Source organism: Tenrec ecaudatus, chromosome 2 (assembly GCF_050624435.1).
Source record: "Tenrec ecaudatus isolate mTenEca1 chromosome 2, mTenEca1.hap1, whole genome shotgun sequence".
NCBI lineage: Eukaryota > Metazoa > Chordata > Mammalia > Afrosoricida > Tenrecidae > Tenrec > Tenrec ecaudatus.
The window spans coordinates 205,366,137-205,389,840 of NC_134531.1; the positions used below are offsets into that span (position 1 = coordinate 205,366,137).

The 23,704-nt window shown below is 54.0% G+C and overlaps 1 protein-coding gene across 1 annotated transcript in view; it reads right to left on the reverse strand.

Annotated features, from left to right (window-relative positions):
• Positions 1-464: 464 nt before the first annotated feature.
• The window catches only part of WNT9A (Wnt family member 9A), a 32,259-nt gene continuing 9,019 nt past the window's right edge, over positions 465-23,704 (reverse strand). The window contains exons 2-4 of the mRNA XM_075542156.1: positions 6,195-6,454; positions 4,744-5,006; positions 465-3,371 (exon numbers count right to left, since the gene is read on the reverse strand). Of these exons, the coding sequence (XP_075398271.1) occupies positions 2,889-3,371; positions 4,744-5,006; positions 6,195-6,454 (1,006 nt within the window). The 3' untranslated portion in view covers positions 465-2,888. The remainder of the gene's footprint in view (positions 3,372-4,743; positions 5,007-6,194; positions 6,455-23,704) is intronic.

A 23,704-nucleotide genomic window follows, 5' to 3' on the forward strand; every position in this document is an offset into this window, starting at 1 on the left:
GAATTGCAAGCCCCCCATCAGGTCTGTCCTCTTCTCGGGGCCTAGGGAGTACGTATAGCAAGGGGAGCCTCAGAATGTGACTTTTTTGGAAACAGGGTCTTTGTGGATGTAATTAAGGTAAGGAGAGAAGATCATTCTGGATGCAGGGAGACGCAGGCAAGTGTAATGAAGCCTGATGCGACCAGAAGCCAAGGAACGCCCAGAGCAGCTGGAACTGGGAGACACAATGTAGAATCCTCCCCTTGAAGTTCAGAAGGGACCCTGGCCCCAAGGACACCTGGATTGCAAACTTTCCAGGAACTGTAAGTGAATGGCAATGTCGCAAGCCCCAAGAGCCAGGAGGGTCCCGCCAGGCCAGGCTGGGACCAGATGGGAGTTCCTGGCTCCACCATCCTCTCCACCCCCTACGCCGTCGGCGCCTTCTCCTCAGGAGCCCCACAAAGACAGGCCGAGAGGGGCTATAATTTAAAATACATTTATTTATTGTTTCCATTTTTGTTTCTGGCTTTGTTATACAAAGGTGTTAAATAACTTAAATAGGTTTTCCACAGTCACTCAGGTACACAGCTACTTGCTACACAGATGAGGTAGAGAAATCGAAAGGCTCTCACAAGACTCTGAACACAAAGACAAGGATTCTTCACGGGTGAATATGTCCCTCTTTTCCCAGCCAGGATCAACCCCTGTGTGTGAGAGGACCCCCTGACCCCCGGGGCAGGGTGCAGACCCCAGACCCCGTGATAGGGGGTAGGGGTGGAACCCCAAGGCCAAGTACTCTGGGCCCAGCCGTAGGAGGCCAGGCTGAGGAGAGAATGTGAACGCCACCCCATGTAAGGCTTTTACTTCTAGAAATACTCTGTCACACCGAAGAGAAGCATGGTAAATAGGAGGCCCCCGCAGGGTAGCAGTGTCTTCGCTTAGTAAGACATTCTAATATATATTTATATATAAACAAGCAAACCAGCAAACGTTTTCAGTCTGCCTTGTTTAAAAAAATACTTTTCTTAATATTTATGACATAGAGCTAAATGTGGTATCTCATTAAAAAAAAATCCTTCCTCTAATGGGCCACCTTTCCACAGACCCAATACAAGGTCTGGCCAGGTACAGTCTTGTTGTGAGAGTGGCCAGCTCCACCACAGAGCCCCAGCAAGGGGATGCTCCCAGCCCCAGGTCTGCTGCAGATGGAGGGGCAGACCCAGCCTGCTGGCACGAGGTGGTGCTGCTTCTTGCCCGTCCCCCGCAGCCCTTTTGAAGGTTCTAGAGCTGGCCCTCTGCTCCAGCACCCCCTTTTCGGCTTGAGGTTACTTGCTCGGGGGCTTTCTGAACCACAGGAGAATAGACTTTACTATTTACACTATAAAACAGGGAGAACAGCGACCCACCACAACATAAATAGGTTTTCTTTTAAAAGCACAGCCACCCCGGGCTTCCTAGAGACCCTGGGACTCAGAGAAGCATGCTCACTCAGTAGTTCCTGCGTCCACCACACCTGCCAGCTCGGCTTCCACACAAACCGGGCCAGCACACACGTGTGCACAGTGTGTGCACCACAAGCCTCAACCCAGCCTCCCTCCCCTCCGGGCCAGGTCCTCCCTCAGTAGGCAGCAGATGGCCTGGAACTTGGGCAGGAGAGCCGCCGTCCAGCGCCCTGAGGGCAGGCTCCCTAGGCAGCTGCCACACTGCAGCTGGCCGGTGACCTCTCACACGTGCACATTCACATACATGTGTGCACATGCAAGTACATGCCTATTCAAACATGCCCCTGTGCAAGCGTACGTGGGCATGTGTATGCACACATGAGCACCCGTGAGAGTGTACTACACTCTTGGACACACGTGCACACCCTCTATGCATGCACACGTGCACACAGACACGCATACCATCACATATATGCACACACATGCGTGCACACACTCAAACCAAACCAGGTCAGTGTGAGTCGTCCTCTCCCTCCCCTGCAGAGAAAACACCATAGGCAAGGGCACCAGTATTCAATTTGCGGAACCCTAGCACATGACTCCCCTCCCCCTGCAGGTCCCCTCCTTCCAAGCTGGGGCTTCTGCGTAAAAGGGACCCTGCCTGCGCCTGCCCTGCGGAAGAGCAGGACACCTCCTGCCACTCCAGCCCTGAATCCCAATGAAGGGCCCAGAATGCTGGTGTCTGCAATAGCACGCCAGGCCCAGCTGGCAGAGGACCCAGCTTCCAGAACCCTGGGCCCGTGGCCACACACAACTTTGCTTTATTTCTTAAAAAACAAATAAAAAACTCTCTTGGTTTAGTGGTTTCCAACAACAAAGCAGAGTCAGGCAAAGAGGGGAGGGCGGGGGAGAGTGAGGAGAAGGCGAAGGGGCTCTTTCGGAGAGGGGCCTGGGGGGAAATAATAATTACTATATTCATTAAATAATAATAATTTAAAAGTCACTATATTCACTCCAAAGAGAAGTGCTCGGTGTCAGAAAAGGGGCACAGGAGCTGCTGCGTCCTGTGCCCCCGGGCCCCTGGCGCAAGGCGTGGAAGCAGAAGCAGACTGCTTTTTCTTCTAGTGGTTTCACGCTCACAACAGTGCTGCGCAGCGGCCTCCTCCAGTGGCCGGCTGCCTGCTGCCGACCCAGACTCAGGCCCAGGTGAGGCCAAGGCAGGCGAGCCTCGGCCCCTGGCTCCTTGGATGGGAGCAAGAAGGTGGGAGGAGGGCTCTGGGCAGAACGCGGAGTGAGGACAGGCGGCAGGTGGACGGGGATACCGGCTCTGGAGCCTGGGGAGTTGGCATGTCAGGGAGAGCGGCAGCTTGGGAAACATCCGCCCAACGCTCTCGGGTCACGGGACGGGAAGCTGAGGCTGAGAAAGGGGTCCTCGCGGCGCCTGGAGAGGGGAGGGCAGCCAGCGGCTCAGCCCTTGCAGGTGTAGACCTCCTCGCGCTGCGTGCACTGCTTGCACTCCACGTAGCAGCACCAGCGCACCTGGCACTGGCACGGCCGCGTGACCGCCCGGCTCTGGGTGTTGTGGCCACGCCCGCAGCAGATGCTCTCGCAGTTCTTCTCGCGATGGCACTTGCGGCCGGCGGTGCCCGGGGAGAAGCGGCCGGCCAGGCAGAAGCTGGGCGAGTCGTCCAGGTGCACCAGCTCTGGGGTGCGAGGCAGTGGGTCGCTGCCGCCAGCCCCGGGGGCCCGGCTTCGGGGAGGCGAGATGTCCCCGGCCTCGCCCGTGGCCTCATTAGTAGTGCTGCCCACCTTGAGGGCCGTCTCGTACTTGTGTTTCAGGTGCTTGCCAACTTCGTGGAAGGGGGCCAGCTGGCGCCAGCAGGTCCGCACCGTGCAGGAGCCTGAGACACCGTGGCACTTGCATGTGGTCTCCACGCCGGCCTTGATCACCTGGTGGGGAGGGATCAGTGAGGTAGTTCCCAGGACAGTACCCCCACCCCCACGGTCACCCCCCCCACTGCAGCAGGCGACCCCAGGCTCCCTAAAAGGCCAGTCTCTGTCCCATCAAAAATCCCACCGTGGCTCCAGGCTTCAGAACTGAGCCAGGCTGGGCTTCACAAAGCCTGACTCGCTCCCCACCCACTGCTAGCCCCCACTCCGGGACCCTGCGGTATGGGCTTGGGACCAGAGTGCAGGGTGCAGGTCTCATTTGGGGGGCACCATAGCCTGCACCTGAGCGGACCTGCCCCAGTCTCCAGGGGGAACAGCATGCCTGGGCCCACTCACAGCTGAGCCTGGAGTTTGGCTGATGTATGGAACCCCCCCTGAGGGGGGGGGCCTTCCTCTCCTAGAACTGGGGCTCCCACCTATAAGGGGGGCATGCCTCCTGCCAGACCACTGGCATCTGATCACCCTGCGGACACTCCCACCCCCAGACCTGTGTGAGGAGGGGCCGGAGCCCGGCTGCTGAGCCCCCACCCCTATCCCCATCCGCCCGCCCTCTGCCAGACCCAGTGAGAGGCCAGCCTGCCGGGGATTTAGAAATTTAGCAATTCTCCAGGAGGGCGGGCAACACAAGAGTCACATTTAATGACACTTTGCTGAGAAAGCCGGACAAATTTAATTAAAATGTCGCTCACCCAGGTCCGGTGGAACCAATTGAGCACTTTTAATATTCTGACTTTTCAAAAATCACATACAAAGACTAGACGTGCAAAGAAAGGGAGGCGGCCAGAAGAAAAGAGGGGCCTTGCCAGGGAGTTAATCCCCTCTGGACGTGGACCTCACTCACTCCTGCCCTTAGCAAAGGCTTGGCCCGGCAGCCCCCTCCCCAATAAGGTTGCCGGAGGGACAAGAGCTTTGGTCAAAAGGGGGGAAATTGAATTTTTAATAAGTAGCGACTCAGAATCCTACTTCTCAAGAAAGAGGCAGACACCGTGAGCCACCTCTAATGACCTCAGCCCCCCAAGGCAAGCCTGGCCCCTCTCACCAGTCCCTGGGGGATAGTAAGCCACAGGGCCGCTGACCAGGAAGGGGGGCAGGGTATCCCTCTAAGTTAAGGGGCAGAGGGGCAAGGGAGAGAAATGTTCTCAGAGCCTTGACAAAGGTCGTTCCGGGTAAGGTCGCTCTCTAAGGTCCATGTCCACCTCCCTATGGAAATTGTACCCCCACCACCCCCCCCATCCCACCCCAGCCCTCCCCGCCTTACATGGTGGGAAGCGTAGTCTCACAGAGCAAGGACAGAGGGTGCCTCCTGGAACCTGCAGTCAACCTGTCCCCACCTTCCCGCCCAGGAGCCCCGGAGCCCAGAGTCCCAACTTGCCTTCACCCCGACGAGGTTGTTGTGGAAGTCCACGCGGGCCCGCAGGTCCTTGCTAGACCTGCGGCCCAGGAACTCTTTGACGAACTTGCCGCTGTACTTGAGATTGTCCCCGCAGCCACCCCACTGCCAGGCCTCGCGGTTCTCCAGGTCGGGCGCCTCATCGCAGGTGCAGCGCTCCATGCGGCCGGCGCTGCAGGCCTTGGCCAGCGCGTGAGTCAGCCCGGCAGATGAGATCGCGTACAGGAAGGCTGTCTCCTTGAAGCCTTGGGGAGACAGGCACAGGTAAGCAGTGGCCGGGCGGCCAGGGTCTTCGGGGAACACAAATCCCAGAGGAGGCTTGGGGGGCTCCAGAATGCCGACCCCTCCCGCAGGGGAAGGGAGGAAGAGAGGGAGGATATCCTGGTAGTGTTTGACTATGGGGGCTGCTGAGAGCTATGTGCTTCCTGCATGCTGTGTACCCTGTCTGCAGGGGGGAACACACCCAGCTGAGGCCATAATCCTGGCCCAGTGAACACCCCCCCACACAATGAGGTCTCTAATCCCCCACTTATGTGAGGTCCACGGGCACTTCTCTCCAGTCAGCCCGCCCTGGCTTGGGCCTCAACTCAGCAACTTTTAAGGAAGTCTGTTTGGTGCTTAGCTCCAAAGGGAGACAGAGCTCCAGGCAGCATCCATATGTGCAGGTAGGGAGGAGGGGACGGGCTCTGTGCCCCAAGGCCAGGAGGTACCAGCTGCAGCTCCAGCCTGTGCCCAGGCAATGGGCTCTAAGCCACCCAGCATATGTCAGGAGCCATCAGAAGCTGCCTCCGGCAGCCTCAGACTCTGTACAAGAGCTACACACGTGGCCCTGTCTCCCCAACAACTGTCCTACCAGTGTGCGGGAGGGGCTGGCAGGAAAGAAGAGGGGGGAATAAAGGGGCCCGGCCTCCAGGCACTGAGATGGCTTGTTCCCCTATCGGTCCACCTGTGGCCCGGCCCAGGTGCACCAGAATCACTCAGTCCCAACCACCTTAAGCTGTGCTCTCCAACTGCACCTGCGGGGCTCAGCCTCCTGCAGTCTCTACCAGCCCCTGGAGCAGTCCTGGGACCTGGGTCCCCCTGCTGCCCTCAGGACAGAGATATAGATGACTCCAGGGGCTGATCTCATCCCCAACCCCACCCCCACTGCCTCTCGGAGTCCCACACAAGGAACCACCGGGCTGCCCTGTGAGGCCTGCCCGGCACCACACAGTCTGCACGGCCCCTCTCAGGCTGTGGCACCGGCCCCGAGTCCTTCCACCTCCTTCCCAGCCGTCACCCCAGGGGCTGGGGGGTGGGGGTGGGGTGTGTGTGTGTGTGTGTGTGTGTGTGTGTGTGTGTGTGTGTGACAAAGCTCCCCCCATAGCCACATGGCCCCACCCAGCAAGAGCCTCGACACTGGGCTCTGCCATGGCTTTGCGGGCAGCACTGACCTCGCTTGAGCAGGCTGGCCCGGTAGCGGCCCTCCAGGGTACAGTTCCACCGCTCAAAACGGAACTGGTATTGGCACTCGAGGGCACTCATGCTGATGGCTTCCACCAGCGTCTCGGCCACGCCCGGGTCCCGGCGGCACATGCGCCGCTGCTTCCGCTCCAGTTTCAGCCGGTCGCAGGCCTTGTAGTGTGCCTTGGCAGCCGCGGCCTCAGACTCCAGGGTCAGCGGGAGGATGGTCAGGGGCTCGCTGCCCGTCAGCCTGGCCACACAGAAAAGAGAGTTACCACCACTCCGAGCGGGTGGGCGTTGGGAAGCCTCCCAACAAGACAGCAGAAGGCAATGATCGGGAGATGGCAGGGATGGGAAGAGGCTGGGAGAACCAGGGCAGGGCAGTGGGAAGGAGGCCAGCAGGGTACGACAGGGCCTCCTCTGGGAACCAGGCCATCCCCACGCCTAGCTGCCTGAGCACAGCCTGAGGCACTCGCCCCACAATGGCCAACCACCCCTGACGAAGCCCCTGAGGAGTCCCACCCAGTTCGACAGTACAGACTTCCCGCACCATGCCCTGAACCCCGGGGCAGGGCAGGCCCAGGCAGAGGGCAGAGGGGACATGGGCTCTTAGCCGCTCCTACCCGACCACAGCACTGGCCAGAGAGCCCGTGTCCACCCTGCTCTCTTCCTCTCTAACCCCACTTCTCGGAGACCAAGCCAGGCACACCCTCCCCATCTTTGCAGGCCCCCCAACATCCCCACAGTCCAGTGCGGGCAGTATGCCCCCAGTTCCTGAGTCCACCCTGAGGAGGTACCAGTCTTTCCAGCACCCTTAGCAGGACTCCACTCCACAGAACTGTCACCCAGCTGGCCCCGCCAGGCCTCCTAGGCACTGTGTCCCAATAGCACCCTCCACCTTATGCCCCTCGACAGTGGGCACACGTGGGCCAGGACCTCGGGGCCAGGGTCTGGTCTGGGTGTGCCTCCATCTCTTGCCTTGGTGCCCTCATCTGCAAGAAGGGGCTTGGGTTGCTGTCTGCCAGGGAATGAGTGCAGGACATGCTGCTGTCAGAACCCCTCCCCTGGCTGAACCCTCGGGCCACCCACTAAGGTCTGCTGAGTCATCTCCTGAAGCCTTCGCCTCCATCAAGCCCAGACGTACAAACACCAGCTCCTTCCAGCCACACCCGTTCCGGGCCTGCCCTGCCTACCGTCCACCTCCCAGGTGTGGTCCAATCCTACTCCAGCAGCACGGCCCGCCCTAGCCTTCCCAGGCCTCTGGCTCAGGCCTGCATCTAGCCGTGACCCCAAGACTGAGAAGCACGCTTTCCCAGGGGATTCCCCTGCCTGGGGCAGAGCCCTTGTGACCCCGTACCAAGCTGGGCCCAGCCAAACAGCCCAGGACGCGTTGAAGCTCTCCCTCCCTGCCTGTCCTGCCTGGCCCAGTCCACCTGCCAGGGTGCCTGGCTGATTGCTGCACTGGCTTCCATGCCATCCCCAACTGCCCAGACTGCCATATCCTGGCTGCAGGCATGCAGCCTGCTGCCCACCAGGGACCGGCCTGCCCACTGTCCTCTAGCTCTGAACTCAGGTCATGTGGCCCATCCAGACCCCATGCAAGTGCACCCACCCCTCTTCACCAGCTCCCCAAAATACCCAGGCATCGGTGCCGTCTCCCCAGCTCTCAGCCTGCTCCCCCAGCAGTGTGCAGGCTGCCCCCAGGCCTCTGCATAGACATAGTCCCTGTCCCTGACCGTGCCCCTCACCAGACAGAGCCCAGCCTGAAGTTTCATACATGTAAATGGGGAGACATCTACGGCCAGCTGCCTCATGAGACAGCTCCCCCAGGCAGGAGGCCAGTGTTTAAGATACTGGGGAAGACACACGACCCTTTCAGCAGGTCTACGTCCAGACCAGACCTTTGAAAGCAAACAATAGGGAGAAGGTACCAGGCTCACAGATCGTGGTAGATGAGGGAATACACAGTCGTGCACACAGAGGCCTCCGGCAGTGGACCCAGCTAAGAAAAGAGGCTGAGGGGCAGCCGGACCAGAGTCCGATCACGTAGGGCTTCGAGCCCTACCACAAACTCTCCTAGAACCTCCGGGTCTGGGTGGGAGGCACTGAGGCGGGAGGCTGTGCGGACATCTCAGGCTCACAAAGGCAGGCCCCATACACCACATTCCGGGTGGGGGTCTGGGGTGGGTCACGCAGGACAGCACTGCCTAGACCCCCACTGGCGTGCCCATGGAGAAGGAGAAAGAAGGGGCTCAGAGCTGCACTGTCTGCTCACAGCAAGGGGTCCCACCACCTGCCAAGCGAGAGAAAGCTGGTCCTGCCAGGTGGGCGCCCCCCTCCGCTAAGGACAATGGGAGCCCCACTCCACACTGGAAGCAGAAAGTGCCACCCTCCCCCAAACAAAAGACAGCCTACACGCAGGAGACCTTCATCCCGCCCCCAGCCTCCCCTAGACAGGAATTCCAACAGCTGTGCTGAGGACAGCGTGCCACCAGGAAACGCTCCCGTCACGAACCAGCACATGCCCCCAGCCTGGATTCTTCAAGATTAACCCAGTCCAAGGCCAATGCCAAAGCATTCCAGTGTCCCACAAGAGAGATCCTGGGGGGGGGAGGGCACTGTGGTGGAACGGGGCCTGGAAGCCTGGAAGCGCAGCTGTGACTGTGGACAGAGCAGGGCATGGGGCCAGCCTCCCTCCTGCTGGGCCCTCACCCCTCTGACCCCAGAAGCCAGAGGTGCCTGCCCCCGGCCCACCACCACCCACTCCCCAAGGAGGCCTAGGGTCTCTGCACCACCTGACCTAGGCCAGGAGCCTGAGCAACAAAAGAACAAGTTGAAAGCCAGTGAGCAGATGCAAAGTTACTGCAAAGTTCTCCCCGAATGCTCCCAGCAGCCAAGCAGGATGCTTGACTCTCCTGGGCTGGTGGAGAAAGTTAAATCCCTGTAAGGCTTACAGCCTTGCTGTGGCCGCATCCCAGAGAGGCATGGCCAGGGGGCCACTTCCTCTTCTGACCTCAGATGCCAATCTGTGTCTGCCTCATGCGCCCTGGGACCAACACAGCTGCACACGAGCCTGCCTGCTGCCCCGAAGCCAAGTAGGCTCACCAGTCTGCTAGGGACCTGGATGGGACAGGGGCCAGCCACCCAGCAGGGCCAGGCCTTCCACATACACAGGCCCTCTGAGTTCTGATGCTACGCAGAGCACTATTCTACCCCCTTCCTCACTCCTGAGCAACCCCTCTATGCCTCTCCCCTTCCCAGACTGGTGGGTCTCCTGCCTCAGCCAGTGGGCCTAGGGGGCTAGGAGTGCAGGGATGAGGGGGCAGTGGCTAGATCAGGAAGCAGGGTGGGGAGGGTCCCGGGAGAGAGACTGGCAGCAGTGGACCCTCCAGGCTGCAGGTGAGCTAAGGGCGGTGCGGCCTGTGTGGGAGGCCGAGGGCTGAGGGACGTGGCTGGGCAGACAGGGTGGGCACTCCCAGCTGGGCCTCCTAGCACGGGAACCTGGCTCTAGAAATGAAACCACAAGAGTGCTGGAGAACACAAAAAGGGTTTCAAGTAATCTTGGAAATGAGGAAGCGCTTCTCAGCATCATTATCAGTGGCGATAGCCTCTCTGTATCCATCAGAATCCACGGGGATTTTAACAATTAATAAGTTGACGGTTTTTGTGTTTATAATTGTGGCAGTAACATAATCTCCTGTCACCTAGAGCAGAGGGGTAGAATCTAGCCTGGCAATTAGGTCACAGCTCACTGGAGGCCAGACCCACTCTTTCTGCTTTGTCTTCCTGCTGACAAGCCACATGGAGCTACACCGATGGAGCCAGAGCCCCAGAGCTGGAAGAGCCACGTGGAGGAGAGCCACACCAGCGCTGAGATGCTTCCACCACCACTGGATCCACAAGACTTTCCACCCAAGGCTGTGACCTTCCTGCATTCGGCATCATTGCATGGCTGTGTGAGTCTAAAGAGGAATTTATGGACTAGTATCGGACATATGGGCTAATGTCAGACTTACAGACTTGATCTGGACTGGGCTGGGATGTTTTCTCAATATACAATGGCTTTTTTATATAAAGTTCTTTCTTATACATATATGAGTGTCTATGAATTTGTTTCTCTAATCAAGCTAGACTAACACAATAATTTAACACAAAAATAATTCAACACAAAGATCTCTCCTTGGTTAAAAAACAAACAAACAAACAAAAAACTAACAGAGTCAAAGACAAGAGACATTAGAAAAAAATATGCTGTAGAAAATGTTTACTAATATTCTGGACCACCGGTTAACTTTCAGGTTGTACGTGTGTGTATGTGCATGTGTGCATATCTGCGTGTCTTTCTGCAGAGACATAGAAGTCTGAGTGTGTATGATTTTCTATGTGTGAGAATGGACAGGTGGTACCTGTGTGACTTTCTGCATGGGGTGTGTGCATGTGTGAGCACACACATGTGGCTACGTAGTGTGTACTTACACGTGGATGGCTTTCTGTGTGTGCATACATTCACATACACACACAGTCATCTATCTGTGTTGGAGTCAACTGGAAGTAGACAAAGGACATGAGTACATGGTTCAAGGAAAGAAAATGTAGCTGGTCTTGAGTCTGTCAATCAACTTGTTAAATCCCAATCCGCAGCCATTGACTCAATTCTCATGCAGCGTGGCCCCCTATGACAGAGAACTGCTCCACGGCGTCTGCAAGACTGTCAGTCTTTACAGCAGCAGACAGCTTCATCTTGCTCCTGCAGATGACCCAACCTTTGGGTCAGCAGCTTCATGCTTCACCCATGACACCACCAAGGCCCCTTCAACCATGCTCTGAAAGATGCCAGTTAGCATTCGATTGCAATATTATTTTCATCCATCCCTTAGCATAGATCAAAACATTCCATGAGATCGTCAAGACATATTTCTACCTTTCTCCAACCACAAATTAAGCGATAAAAATTAAACAGTGATCCACCAGATGAAGCCCGCATAATCACAGCCTGTTCTAAGGGGACACCAGAACTAGCTGGTCCCCAGCTACCATGACTGATCATTCTGACCAGGGATATAATAAAAGGTCCCACCGAGGATGAGCAGAAACCGTGCCACTGAATTCAAATCCCTAGAGAAGGCCAGACCTGTTGGACGGCTAGAGACTAGCAGAACTCTTGAAACTATCACCCAAAGACACTCTTTGAACTTGGCAGTGAAGGTGCTCCTGGAGGTCACCTTTCAGCCAAATAATAGAGTAGCTTATAACCCCCACACACAGTATCACTCATGAGTAGCGTGTTCCCTTGAACCTTCCACTGTATAAGACCCAGCAGCCAAGATGAGGAGGCATGGTGGGGAGGGAGAGCTGGGTCCCACGGAACAGAACTGACTGGAAACACTGAGGATGCTGACCCATTGGTGAAAAACCCCAACGCCATGTGATAATCTGTCCACAAATGAAGTGGGAACCTAATTTGCTGTGTAAGTTTTCTTATCTAAAACACAGGGAAATGATTTTGGTTGTTGTTGTTTTTCAGAATTAACCAGACAACCCTCTCTGCAAATACAGCCTACCAACATGTTAACACATCACGTTTCCTCACAGCTCCGCAATGGTCACTAGACACATACCAGAAACAAACAGAGGAGGGGCTACAGAAGTCGGGTCTGTGCAGACACAGGAAAGCACAGGCTTGTGGGGGGGGCATGACGTTGTCCCATGCAGGGTAGGGGGCAGGTGGTAACCTGGAAGACAGCATGTGCACACATTTACAGACAGAGGTACACACCTGTGACAGGTGGGAGCCACACACACAAATCGAATGTCTTCCCTCATACCTGTGCGTGAATGGCCTATTCAATGAGTGGATTAAATGCGAAGCCAGGTGTGAGGCCCTCTCAGCTCTGCCTCAGTCCTTCAACAGCTTGGGACCAGGACACCCTCTCCGGGAGTTTCAGGTCTTGGCACAGAGGGATGGTGGGGAGATGCACACTAACTAGGGTCCATGGACAAAACTGCCCTGCCCTTCTCTGGGATCAGCCTCCCAACCACAAAGCATCCCAGACACTGGCACAGCCCAGGCCCTGGTACCCCCATGGGCCCAGCTGCCCAGGCCACGCCATGCCCCGTGCATCTGCCACCCGGCTCAATGCAGCTGCCACTGCCCAACAGGGGGTGTCTGACCCCAGACAGGGGAGGAAGGGAGCGGCCAGGGGGCTGGGTAGCAGACCCTTCAGGAGCACAGGCCTCCTGCCAGTGACCCACAGAAGTGGTAGGCAGCAGGCCACGGAGAAGCTGCCAACCTGCTCTCCTTTACAGGTCCTGGAAACACCAGCACATTGGTGCAAGGGCCCGTGTGGCTAAGTGGGGCCAAACTGGACACACAGCGGCAGGAGTCTATTCAGGGCCTCTTCCCCTTAAGTGGGCCTCTCTTATCCCTGTACCCCTTTCCCAGGGAAAAATAAAAGCACTGTACAATAGTCAGTATTTTATCATCAACATTTTTAAGAGACATAATGTGGAAATGCAGGGCCAATGTGGGTACAATAAATAATTATAAAACAGATACAGTAATAAATATTACCAAGGCAAGAAACCACTTTAGGGGTCAACCTGGGCAGCCTCTGGCCAGTGCAGACATTTCCTCCCTTCAGTGGCTGTCTTTGGGCTCTCTCTCTCATTGTCTATGGATAAACGAAAGTTCTAACGTTCATCGAGCTTCAATTTCCATTGCTTCCTTTCCACGTGATACTTTTTCTGGCTCATTTAAGATTCTCTCTTCCGCTGTCATAAAAAAACCTTCCGTCTTATCTTCCAAAGGCTTTTCTGTTTTTACATTCCCAGTTCTGTCCTGTTAGACGTGATTCCTGTTGGGCAGGACAGCAGGTGGGGTCCCCTTGTCACCCTCAGAAGGACACCTATCAGATCAGGACCACGGACCCTGCTCGACACCCTGCTTTAGGAAGTAGGGACTGGGGTCTTAAAAGCTCACAAGCAGCCATCTCAGGTCCAACCTTCGTCGTTCTCCATCCGGAGGAAAGAAGACTGAGGACAAGTAGATAGCATGTAGAAACAATTGGTCCAGGGAACTAACAGACCGTGCAAATGCCAGTCTGCACAATCCTGAGCCCGGAAGACGGCACCCAGCTACCTCTGCCTCTACCAACTGCCCTGAAAGGATTGCATGTGAATGCACCGGATGGAGTGGGCAAAACCCCAAACCATAAGAGACCAGGCTTTACTATAGTTAGAGACCAGTAGAACCCTTAAGACTATAGGCTTTTGTCAGCCCTCGGGTCTGTAACTAAACTCACCCCTGTTAGAGAACAATCAACCAGGGGAGATCAGAAAGGTCGCGTTCTCTCAAGGGAAAAGTGTAAAGAGTGAGGCGAGGAGGGAGAATGGACACAGGAGGAAACAGAGAGGAGGCGGGATAGGAGATGGTCCGTCCGGGAGGTTGCAGTGGATGAGCTGAAACAAATCGAGTATGGATCGCTGCATGCAGGACTAATAATCTGCTCCTAAGGCATCATAAAAACTTTACAAATACTTACATCGCGATACCCCGCCTCATAACACAAGACGCCTCATCTCCGAGGCCCTGCAATGCCACCGAGACCATCCGGGTGTGTGGTTTAATTTCTGAGCCCAATCCTCTGTGCTGGCGGTCTTCGGAGGCTGGGCCACCTCCACTCCGCCATGTATGATAGTTTATCATACGCTGTGGTGCCTGGTGAGGGAACTCCTTCCACCTGGCTCTTGGAGAGTGTCTTGGTTCTTCGCATTGGTATGTGGCCCTTTGTAGAATTCACTCATCAAATCATCCACACGCATGACAGGATGTTTATTGGGACTGTGGGGACCTGACCTGTTTATAATACTGACTCTCCCCATCCCTGAGTTCCTGCTCTCTCCCACTTATCTCGGAATTCCTAGCTGTCGTGCTTGAAGGTTTCAAAGCTTCCCTCACCCAGGGGTCGTACTTATTTTCGACAGTGACTAGATCTAAAGGCTGGGTTCCATTTATGTCATCTGAAGGTCAGGAGCACCACTCCCAGGTGGGGGAGTATCAGGACCGTGGGCTGGTCATCTTCGGTCCTTTCCCTTCCACAACCAAACACACGTCCCTGCCACCAGGCTCCGTGACACGGGCTGTGAGCACACGCTGAAAGATGGTCAAGAAACTAGAGGTCGGAAAAGAAATATTCCAAAGTAGAGGTGCCTGCTGAGTCGGAACTTGAATTGTTCCATGAGCGAAATAAGCCTCTATCCTATCGGAATCTGCATATCAAGCTCTAAATCAAACTGCCTCTCATCGAGCTGATTCTGACTCATAGCGACCCTCTAGGACACGGTGCTCCACCTTCCTCAGGCCAAGGCCCTTTCAGACAGTTCCTCATGTGGTTCTGACCCCCTACCATAACATTATTTCCATTACCACTTCACCATTGTCATTTTGCTACTGTGATGAATCGGGCGATCTCTGTGAAAGGGTCGTTCGACCCCCAAAAGGGTCTCGACCCACAGGTTGAAAAGCAATGCTCTAGTAAGCGCTGCTCCAGTGGGTTTCCAATGCTGTAACCGGTCACGGTCACGGAGGACAAAGGCTCATCTTTCTCCCGTGGCACTCCTGGGGGGGCAGACCGCTGACCGGGTGCTTATTAGCAGCTCACCTAGAGAGCGCTGTGCCTCTCACTCCCCACCTGATTCCTGATCTCACAGAGAAGGTTTGCGCCCTTTCACACGGAAGCATGACGTTCACAGAACCGTTGCTTCTGCTCTTCATGTGCTAAGAGTTGTGGGATTCATTTTTTTAATCATAGAAATTGAATTTTATCAAATGCCACCTTTTCATCTTTTGATGTGATTTTTTTTCCTCCCCTGATCTGCTAAGGCGAAGAATTACACTAATTGGTTTTCTAATGTGAAACCACGCTTGGCGATCCTGAAACCAAGCGTACTTGCTCAGGAAGGGCTGTATTTGATTTCCACACTGCTGCATGTAATTTAATAAGATTTTGTCTAGAATATTTGCATCTGTGTTTGCAATTTTCTTCTCCTGTGCTCCTCCTGCGGAGTTCTGGAACACTGGGGAATGTTTGTTTTCTTTCTGTCTTTGAATTCCCTGGAACAGTTTGTGTCAGATTAGACTCGTGTCTTCCTTGACTGACTTCCATCTGGGCCTGATGTTGGCCTTTTCTTTGAGGGAAGGCTTTCTTTCTGGCCCAATTTTTTTTATAATCGTTTCACTGAGATATAATTCACTTCCCAGAAAAGTCCCCCGTTTAAAAATGTATGATTTAATGGTTTTCAGAAAAATTACAGATATGTGCTACCATCATTACAGGCAATTTTAAACCTTTTCATCGCATCAGAAAGAAGTCCTATACCCTTTACAGGCTTCCTCTAACTCCTCCCGCGAACCCTTGACAACCACTCATGTACTTTCTGCTTCGATGGATGCGCCCCCGAACAGCTCCTGGGAACACAATCGTCAAATGGGTGGGTTTGGGACTGGCTTTCCTTCGCTCCGCGTGTTTCCGAGGTTTACCCGTGTTTTAGCACGAGCACTTCATTCTTCCATATAACCAGCTATCAGTCCGTTTGGCAAGGCCAGCAGTTGAGACCCGCCAAGCACTGCTCGGGAGAAGGATGCGGAGATCTGCGCGCAGAGAAGATGGGCAGTCTCAAACCTACGGAGGGTTGCCGTGGGCCGGAATCGGCCTCCGTGGCAGACTGGGGAATGAGAAGGCCTCACCTTGGTGTCTCCCCGCTTTGGCTTCTCTCCACTGGGGGCTACGATCGATAGCGTGCATTCACGTAGAAAGGTTTTGTGTGGATGGGGTGTGTTCCTTTCTCTAAGCTAGATACTAGAAGTGGGATTAGAGGTCATGCTGGCGACCTCAGTTGTCACCTGGGCAGCTCTGAACTCAGGGCCACCTTCCTGTGAGCAGAGCAGAAATGTGTTCGTTCCATAGTTTTCAGAAGCGGATTACCAGGCCTTCCTTTCTTCGCAGGCACCTCTGGGTGCGTTCAAAGCAACCACCGTTCAGCTACTAGTCAACACACAATGACGGACGTCGCAGAACTCTACTTAATTGCTTGAGTAACTGCCAGACTGCTTCCCAAAGTGGCTGCTCCCGTGGACATTCCCACTGACTACATTTCTGTGACTGCTGAAGGACTAGGCACTATTTCATGGGATCCCTGGTTGCCCAGGGGTTAAACACTCCGTGACCAGCCATGGGAGAAAGATGTGGCCAGCAGCTTCCATGAAGACTTGAATCTTGAGGCACCCCAGCCCGTGTGATCACAAGATGTCGAAGGGATCATGTATCAAACATCAAAGAACAAAAAATCATATCATTGTGAATGGGGGGGGACGAATGCGGGGAAGAGACCCAAAGCCCATTTGTAGGCAACTGGACATCCCCTTATAGAAGAAGGGTCACAAGGAAGACACATGCCAGTCAGGGTACAGAGTAGCAATGATGAAATATACAACTTTCCTCTAGTTCTTTAATGTTTCCTCCCCACCACTATCATGATCCCAATACTACCTTACAAATCTGGCTAGACCAGAGGATGTACACTGGTACAGATAAGAGCTGGAAACACAGAAATCCAGGACAGATAAACCCCTCGGGACCAATAATGAGAGTAGTGATAATGAGAGTAGTGATACCAGGAGGGGTAGGGGAAGGTAGGGGAGAAAGAGGGAACCTGTCACAAGGATCTACATATAAGCCCCTCCCGAGGGGACATAAAACAGAAAAGTGGGTAAAGGGAGACCGTGGACAGTGTAAGATATGGAAAAATAAGAATAATTTATAAATTAACAAGGGTCCTTGAGGGAGGGAGGGTAGGCCAGGGAGGGGGTAAAATGAGCTGATACCAAGGGCTCATATAGAAAGAAAATGGTGTGAGAATGATGATGGCAACAAATGTACAACAGTGTTTGACACAATGGATGGATTATGATAAGAGTTGTAAGAGCCCCAAATAAAATTATTTTTTTTAAATGATTTGCATCTTGAAAAAACTGACCCTGTCCTACAGGGTGGCTCTAAGTCAGAATTGACCTAACAGCCATGGGTTTGGGTTTGGGTCTGAGTCAATATTTCTAGATCTTGAGTGAGTTTTTAGTGTTTGTTTATTTCTGGTTTAGACCATTTCATCTAAATCCCCAAATGTATTGTCATGAAACCACTAACAATATTCTCTAAATTTTATTTGCTGAATCTGGAGTGATGTATCCTCTCAGACGATGCCAGTGAATCGAACCTCTTCTTTTGCTTCATTTGTTCACTCCAATAGTTTACAGCTCCTTTCAAGAGAGGGATTTGATTGTGTCTATTGTGTTTGTTGCTCTGGTTTTTTTATTTCAATAATTTCTATTTTATTTCTGTAACCTACCTTCTCTCTTGGGGTTTATCTGGTTGTTCCTTACCTAGCTTCTAAGAGGAAGCATTGGACTTCTAACTGCAAGGTTGGCAGTTCAAACCCACCAGCCGCTCCATGGTAGAAGCATGAGGCTGCCTGCTTCCATAAAGACTTACAGCCTCGGACACCCAGCATTAGGTCGCTATGAGTCAGAATCAAGTGGGTTTTATTGGTCAGAATGATCCTGTTTCTGGCTTTCTTGACTTGTTTTGTTTTTAATGATTCCTCTTATTCTTTTGCCAGCTTGAAAGTTTTCTAGTCTTTTCTAATATCGCCATACTCTCAAAATTCCAGTAAGAACCTGTAACGCTGTAGAAGTCCTCCCCTGTTCAAGAGCTTCTTTTTTCTGAGTAAATTAACACCTGAGAACTCAACTCCATTGGTCCCTCTCAAATTAGATGCTATGGTATCTGCTAGCTCTGTAGGTAGGGACCCACAGAAGGTGTTTCATCCAGCCAGGCTTCCCCTGGAGACCATTTCACAGCTTCAGTCTCTCCTGCGTCTTGGAACACACCAAGAACCATCGGCCACAGCCTGAGGTGCAGCCTTTCCAGGCAATCTGTTAGTGGGAACTCAGGGTCTGTCGGAAAATGTCGTTATTTCACCTTCGTTTTCGAAAATGGCTCAGTGTGTGTTGAACTCTCAGTTGTCAGTCATTTTCCTTCACACACCGTGTTGTTCCATCGTCTTCCAGTTGCCCGGCATCATTCTGAACAAGCCTTTGAGGGGATCTGTCTGTTTCCCTTCTAGCCGCCTTTGTGACTGTGTGTCTTCAGTTCTCGTTTTCTATGTTCTGGAATAGGTTCGCGTTCTTTTTCCTGCTTGGGAAGACTGGGCTTCTTGAAACTTCTTGATAGCTCTAAACACTTTCAGAAAGTTTCGGCTGTTCTCCTCAGATGTACCTCATCCCATTCTGGTTTTCTATTCTACTTCTGGGGTTTTGGTTAAAAACCACTATCTGTTTGTGTCACGTCATAAATGTTTCTAGACTTCTCTCTCTATTTTTCTGTTTGTCTCTCCATGCTACATTCTGGGATAATTTCTTCTGATGTATCTTCCAGTTTGTGAATTTTCCTCAGTGCTTTGCAATCTGGCTTTTTTTTTTTAAGTTTTATATTTCTATTTTGTCTTCCAGACTTGTTAGATCAGTGTGGGGGAATTTTAGTTCCAGGAAAAAAAAATCCCAAGCTTCCCTTACATCTCTAACCCCGGGGAGAATTGTGCATATGTGATGCGCCTACTGTCTGTTGCATGTTGCCCACAGACCCCCGCTCAGTCTCATGTCTGCTCGTGCCTACTCACCTCTAACTAAGCGCTGGTCACTGGGCTCGAGAAGACCCTGCAGGGATCCTTTAAACAGAGGATAAAAGTGCGAGGATGGGTTGGAGGGTGCTTCTTCCCGCCCCCTACCCCCCAAGTGCATGTCTACCTGGAGACTCAGGGTGGGGCCTCAATTGGAATATGGGCCTCTTAAATTACCGCTCTTGAGATGCGACCAGCCTGGAGTAGGATGGACCCTATACAGAAAAGTAGGAAAGATACAAAGAGAGGATGTTCCTAATAAAGACCGAGGCAGAGATGGAAGTTAGGCAACCACAGCCAGGAAACACCAGGAGCCATAAGAAGTTGGAAAAGAGGCAAGAATTATCCTCCCCAGAGGCTTCAAAGGGAGCAAAGCCCTGCCAGCAGCCGACGGCAGGCGTTTGGCTTCCAGAATGATGAAAGCATACATTTGTGTTGTTTTAAGTCACCACGTCCATAGTAATTTGTTGTGGTAGCCCTGGGAAACTAATACAGACTTCGCAAAGCATTTCTTTCTGCATGCTCTAGACCTGACCACTGAGACCGCGTGCAAGGCTGAAGACCAGGGCCACACGGGGCTTTGAGCCCACGATGGCCCTGTGCATATGGCTGGCTGCCTGCCTCTCAGCGGGGCCCTGTGACTGTGGCCTCCAGAGACCCCAGCTACTGTGAGGTGGGCGCCTCAAGCTTCCCTCTTTGCACTACCCCCCCCGCCCGCCTGTTAGACCACCATAAAGACGTTCATCCCCTTATCTGGTATACTCTTAGGACAAAACCTCATTGATGCCTCTGGGTTCCTAGTACCAGCTCTTTGATATGTTATTTTTTTAAGTGTGTTTTTTATAAAGGTAGTTATTTGGTTTGGCTTTTCCAGCAAGAGGGAAAGTCGACATGAGTCGCTATTGCTGGAAAAAGGAAGTCCACACTCCAATGCCGTTCGCATCTATTTCCATGTAATCCCTACCACCTTGTGAAGCGGGTCTTTCCGCTCCAGGATGTAGGTGCTGGGGACTCAGAGAGCTTCAGTCGCTTGGCAGAGATAGTCGAGCTCATGAGGGACAGGGACAAGCCTAGGCTCCTAACCTTTCAAACAGCCTTTCGAGTTCAGGGCAGCTCCCTCTGAACATTCAAACGTGGTCCACTTCCACCACGATACCCAGGGTCCCCGGCTAGGGAGGCAAGGACAGTAGCCAGGCACCAACCTCGGGAGGAGACCTCAAGACATGACGGGCCTCACGCGGGAGGGTCTAGAATGAGTTTGCATGTTTCCACATCAAGCTGCCTGATAATACCTTTGGCACCTCCCTAGGGTAGATGGGGAAATCGAGGCCCCAGGCCAGAGTGGGTTCGGCTACACCCTAGGAGCCACAAGAGGCTGGCATGGAAGACAGGAGCCGATAGGCACAGCTGTTATTCCATTCTTAGCCACACGCTGCCCACCTACAAAGGCACCCCCACCGAGCCCACCCTCCAAGAGCGCCACTTCAGAATTCCTTCCTGCCTTCCCTGAAATGGTCCTCAAGTGGCAATCAATGCCTGTGCGTCCTGGAAGGCCCACCCTCAGCCACCAAGCCGAGCACAACCCAGCCGAATCCCGGCAGCTTCTCACTCAACAACTCTTTTCTTAACTCACAGACTCTCCGCCCTCTCAGCTCTCGCAGGCCCAGGCAAAGGCCCGAGCTCTGGAACCCTGGCAGGGCCCCTTCCATGTTGGATGGGCCACTGAGGACCCACCTGGCCCCCGAGCCACCAGCCTCATGCCGGGCACGTGGCCAGCACTGACACTTGGGCCCCTCTCTCCTCAGAGGCAAGCAGTCCCTGGACAAAAGCTCATTGTGGCCTGGGGTCCCTGCTCCCTCAAGAGGCTCCGGATGGACGGGGACAGGAAGCGTTGGGCTCTCTAGACCTCACCCACTTTAAGCCTTCTTGTTCTCTGATCAACCTTGACCTTGACCCGGCACCCAGAGGCCAGGGCTCTGATGGCACCTCAGCTTCCAGCCATGAGCAGCCCCTCTGGAGGGTGACTGGACCCCTGCACCCTCGCCCACTGCTTTTCCTCCTGCCGGTGGGCCCTGACCACCCACCGGGCCACCTCGGCCACTAGCCACTCCTGTGTCTGGGAAAAGTTTGGTGTATCAGGAGCCATGGCCCCTTGGCAAAGAAAACTCAGCCCCACCAAGCGGCATTTAATTTCTGTATGTAACAAAATCAAAATAAATCCCAACTCTGAGAAACTGGTTTTGAGATTAACCCTGTATCCTCCCTGCAGCCTGCAGTTCAGCCTGGTCTCTCCTCAGCCTCCCTCACTGCAGGTGAGCACTTAGCTGGCCGCCAAGACAGAGAACCAGGCTCTCATGAGAGACAGACAGGAGGGTGGATGCATGTATCCCCATGCTCCTCCCAGGCCACAGAGGGAAACACACACTGAAGGGTGAATGCCACAAAGCAAGGCATGGTGGGCAACCTGCTCAGACGAGGAGGACTGGCAGGGGGCTTTGAGAGCAGGCCACCTGTGTGACAGTGTTGCGTGACCCGCTGCAAGGTGTCAAGGCTTCAGTAGATAGCAGAGGGCTGACTCCACAGTTCACCAGCCTGGACACGGCCCTCCACAGGGGCAGTGAGCAAGCACACAGCGACAATACCCAGAAAGGCTGAGCATGCAGCTCTGGGTTCCAGCCCCCTTCCCACAGTCCTGGGTGGAAGAAACCTGGGCCCCTGTGAGGTCAGCAGGGTCACTGGACACCACAGGTTCAGAGTGTGCCAGTACACTCCTCCACCCTCACCGGGCCAAGTCACAGAGAGGCCTCTCGAGGTGAGCACCCGAGAGGGCACCGGTGGCCTGGGGAGACCCTGAGGGCCGCCAGCAAACCGCTGCATCTTCCAGAGCAGGACTGGAGCCCACCATCCTCCCAGCAGGCACGGAAGCTTCCCTGGGAAGCCAGCCGGTGCAGGTCCCCCGACACTGGGAACTGTCTGCATGGGCTGCTATCAATCTGTGGTAGTTACATAATCTGTTGTCAATTTGAGACTGTTAAAAAAATGAGGAGTTGATACCAAAGGCTCAAGTAGAAAGAAAATGTTTTGAAAATGATGTTGACAACGAATCTACAAATGTGCTTGACATAATGAATGGATGTGTGGATTGTGATGAATTGCATGAGTCCCCAATAAAATAATAAATAAATAAAATTTTAAAAATAATAATAAATAAATACAAATACAGGGCACCCCCCCAAAAAAAATTGTGGTTGTTAAATGTACAAATATGCTTGACACAATGGATAGATGGATGGATTGTGTTAAGAGGTGTATGAGCCCCAAATAAAATGATTTTTTTTTAAAGAGTGAAGGAAGGGGTGAAGTTTAGCCTGTAAATCAGGTCACTACTTGATGAGCTCATTTGGAGCCACTAAGGAGATAAATAGCTTGTTGGAAGCGGGTCACGCGCACACCACACTCCCTGTGAGACATTTCCTGTTGACAAGCCACGTGGAGCTACAATGATAAAGCTGAAGCCCTGGAGCTGGAAGAGCCACGTGGAGACCCACGCCAGCACTGAGAGCCTTCCACTGCCTCTGGATCCACAAGACTTCCCACCCACTGGCCTGTGACCTTCCTGCATTCAGCATTAGTGCATGGCTGCATGAGTCTAAAGAGGAATTTTTGGAATAGTATCAGACATATGGGCTAATATTGGATTTATGGACTTGATCTGGGCTGGGCTGGGATGGTATCTCAATGTAAAATTACTCTTTATATAAAGCTCTTTCTTATGCAGATATGAGTGTCTAGTAATTTGTTTCTCTAGTCTACCCAGACTAACACACAATCCATCTGGGTGGGTGCCTGATCCCAATCTACTCTGCAGGCTGGGTGAGCCTAGAGCCCCTGGCAACCTCTGCTACTCACAGAGAGGTCTCAGATCCAAGGTGGTGTGCAGGGCAGAGGGAAAGTCCCCGTGGCATGGAAGGGAATCCAGGAGGAATATGATGCACCACCTCACACCTACACACACACACACACACTCAGGCCAGTGTGTCGGTGCCCTCTGGCCCCCGTGGTATCCTCTCCCTAGATGCAGGCTCCTTGGCCTCACTAATGCCACGATGGGCAGAGAAGGTAAAGGGCAGTCCCACCCAGCCCTGTCTCCACCCCAGGGTGACCTGGGTCCCTACTACCGGGGAGGGGGCTGGGTGGAGGCCCTGGGGTAGCCACGCTGATGCAGCCCTCTGGTTGTGTGATCCTCTGGCCGCCTCTCCCCCACAGACCAGCTCTCCAGCCCACTTCCCCTGGCTCCTCTACCTCAGGTATCGCTAAGAAAAACAAACGCAGCCTGAGGTTTGACTTTTTCCATTCCCTCGTCCGGGATGCTGGTCCCGCGGTCGGGGAGCCGCCAGCTGAGCAGCAGCATTTCCTCCAGCAGGAGGGGCCAGCGCCCAACCCGGGAACCATGCCTGGTGGTACTTGGGGTGGGGGGGAGGTTGCAGGCAGGCAGGGACAGGGAGGCCAGGGCGCCGCCCAGGACAGGGAGAGCCAGAGCCCAGCCACCTGCCTGCCAGCCCCCCAGGAACAGATGTTCCTTAATGATTAACCCCACAGGAAGCACAGGCTCATCATCACGGAGCCCACACTCCGGACGCCTGTGGGGCCGGCTTAGAGCCCACCGGCCTCGAGGCCCAGGCCCCACGCACAGATTTCCCACATGTCCGCTGTGGCCCCACTTGCTCTCCCTCAAGCCCTTGCCAACTCCCTGCTCCCCACACCACAC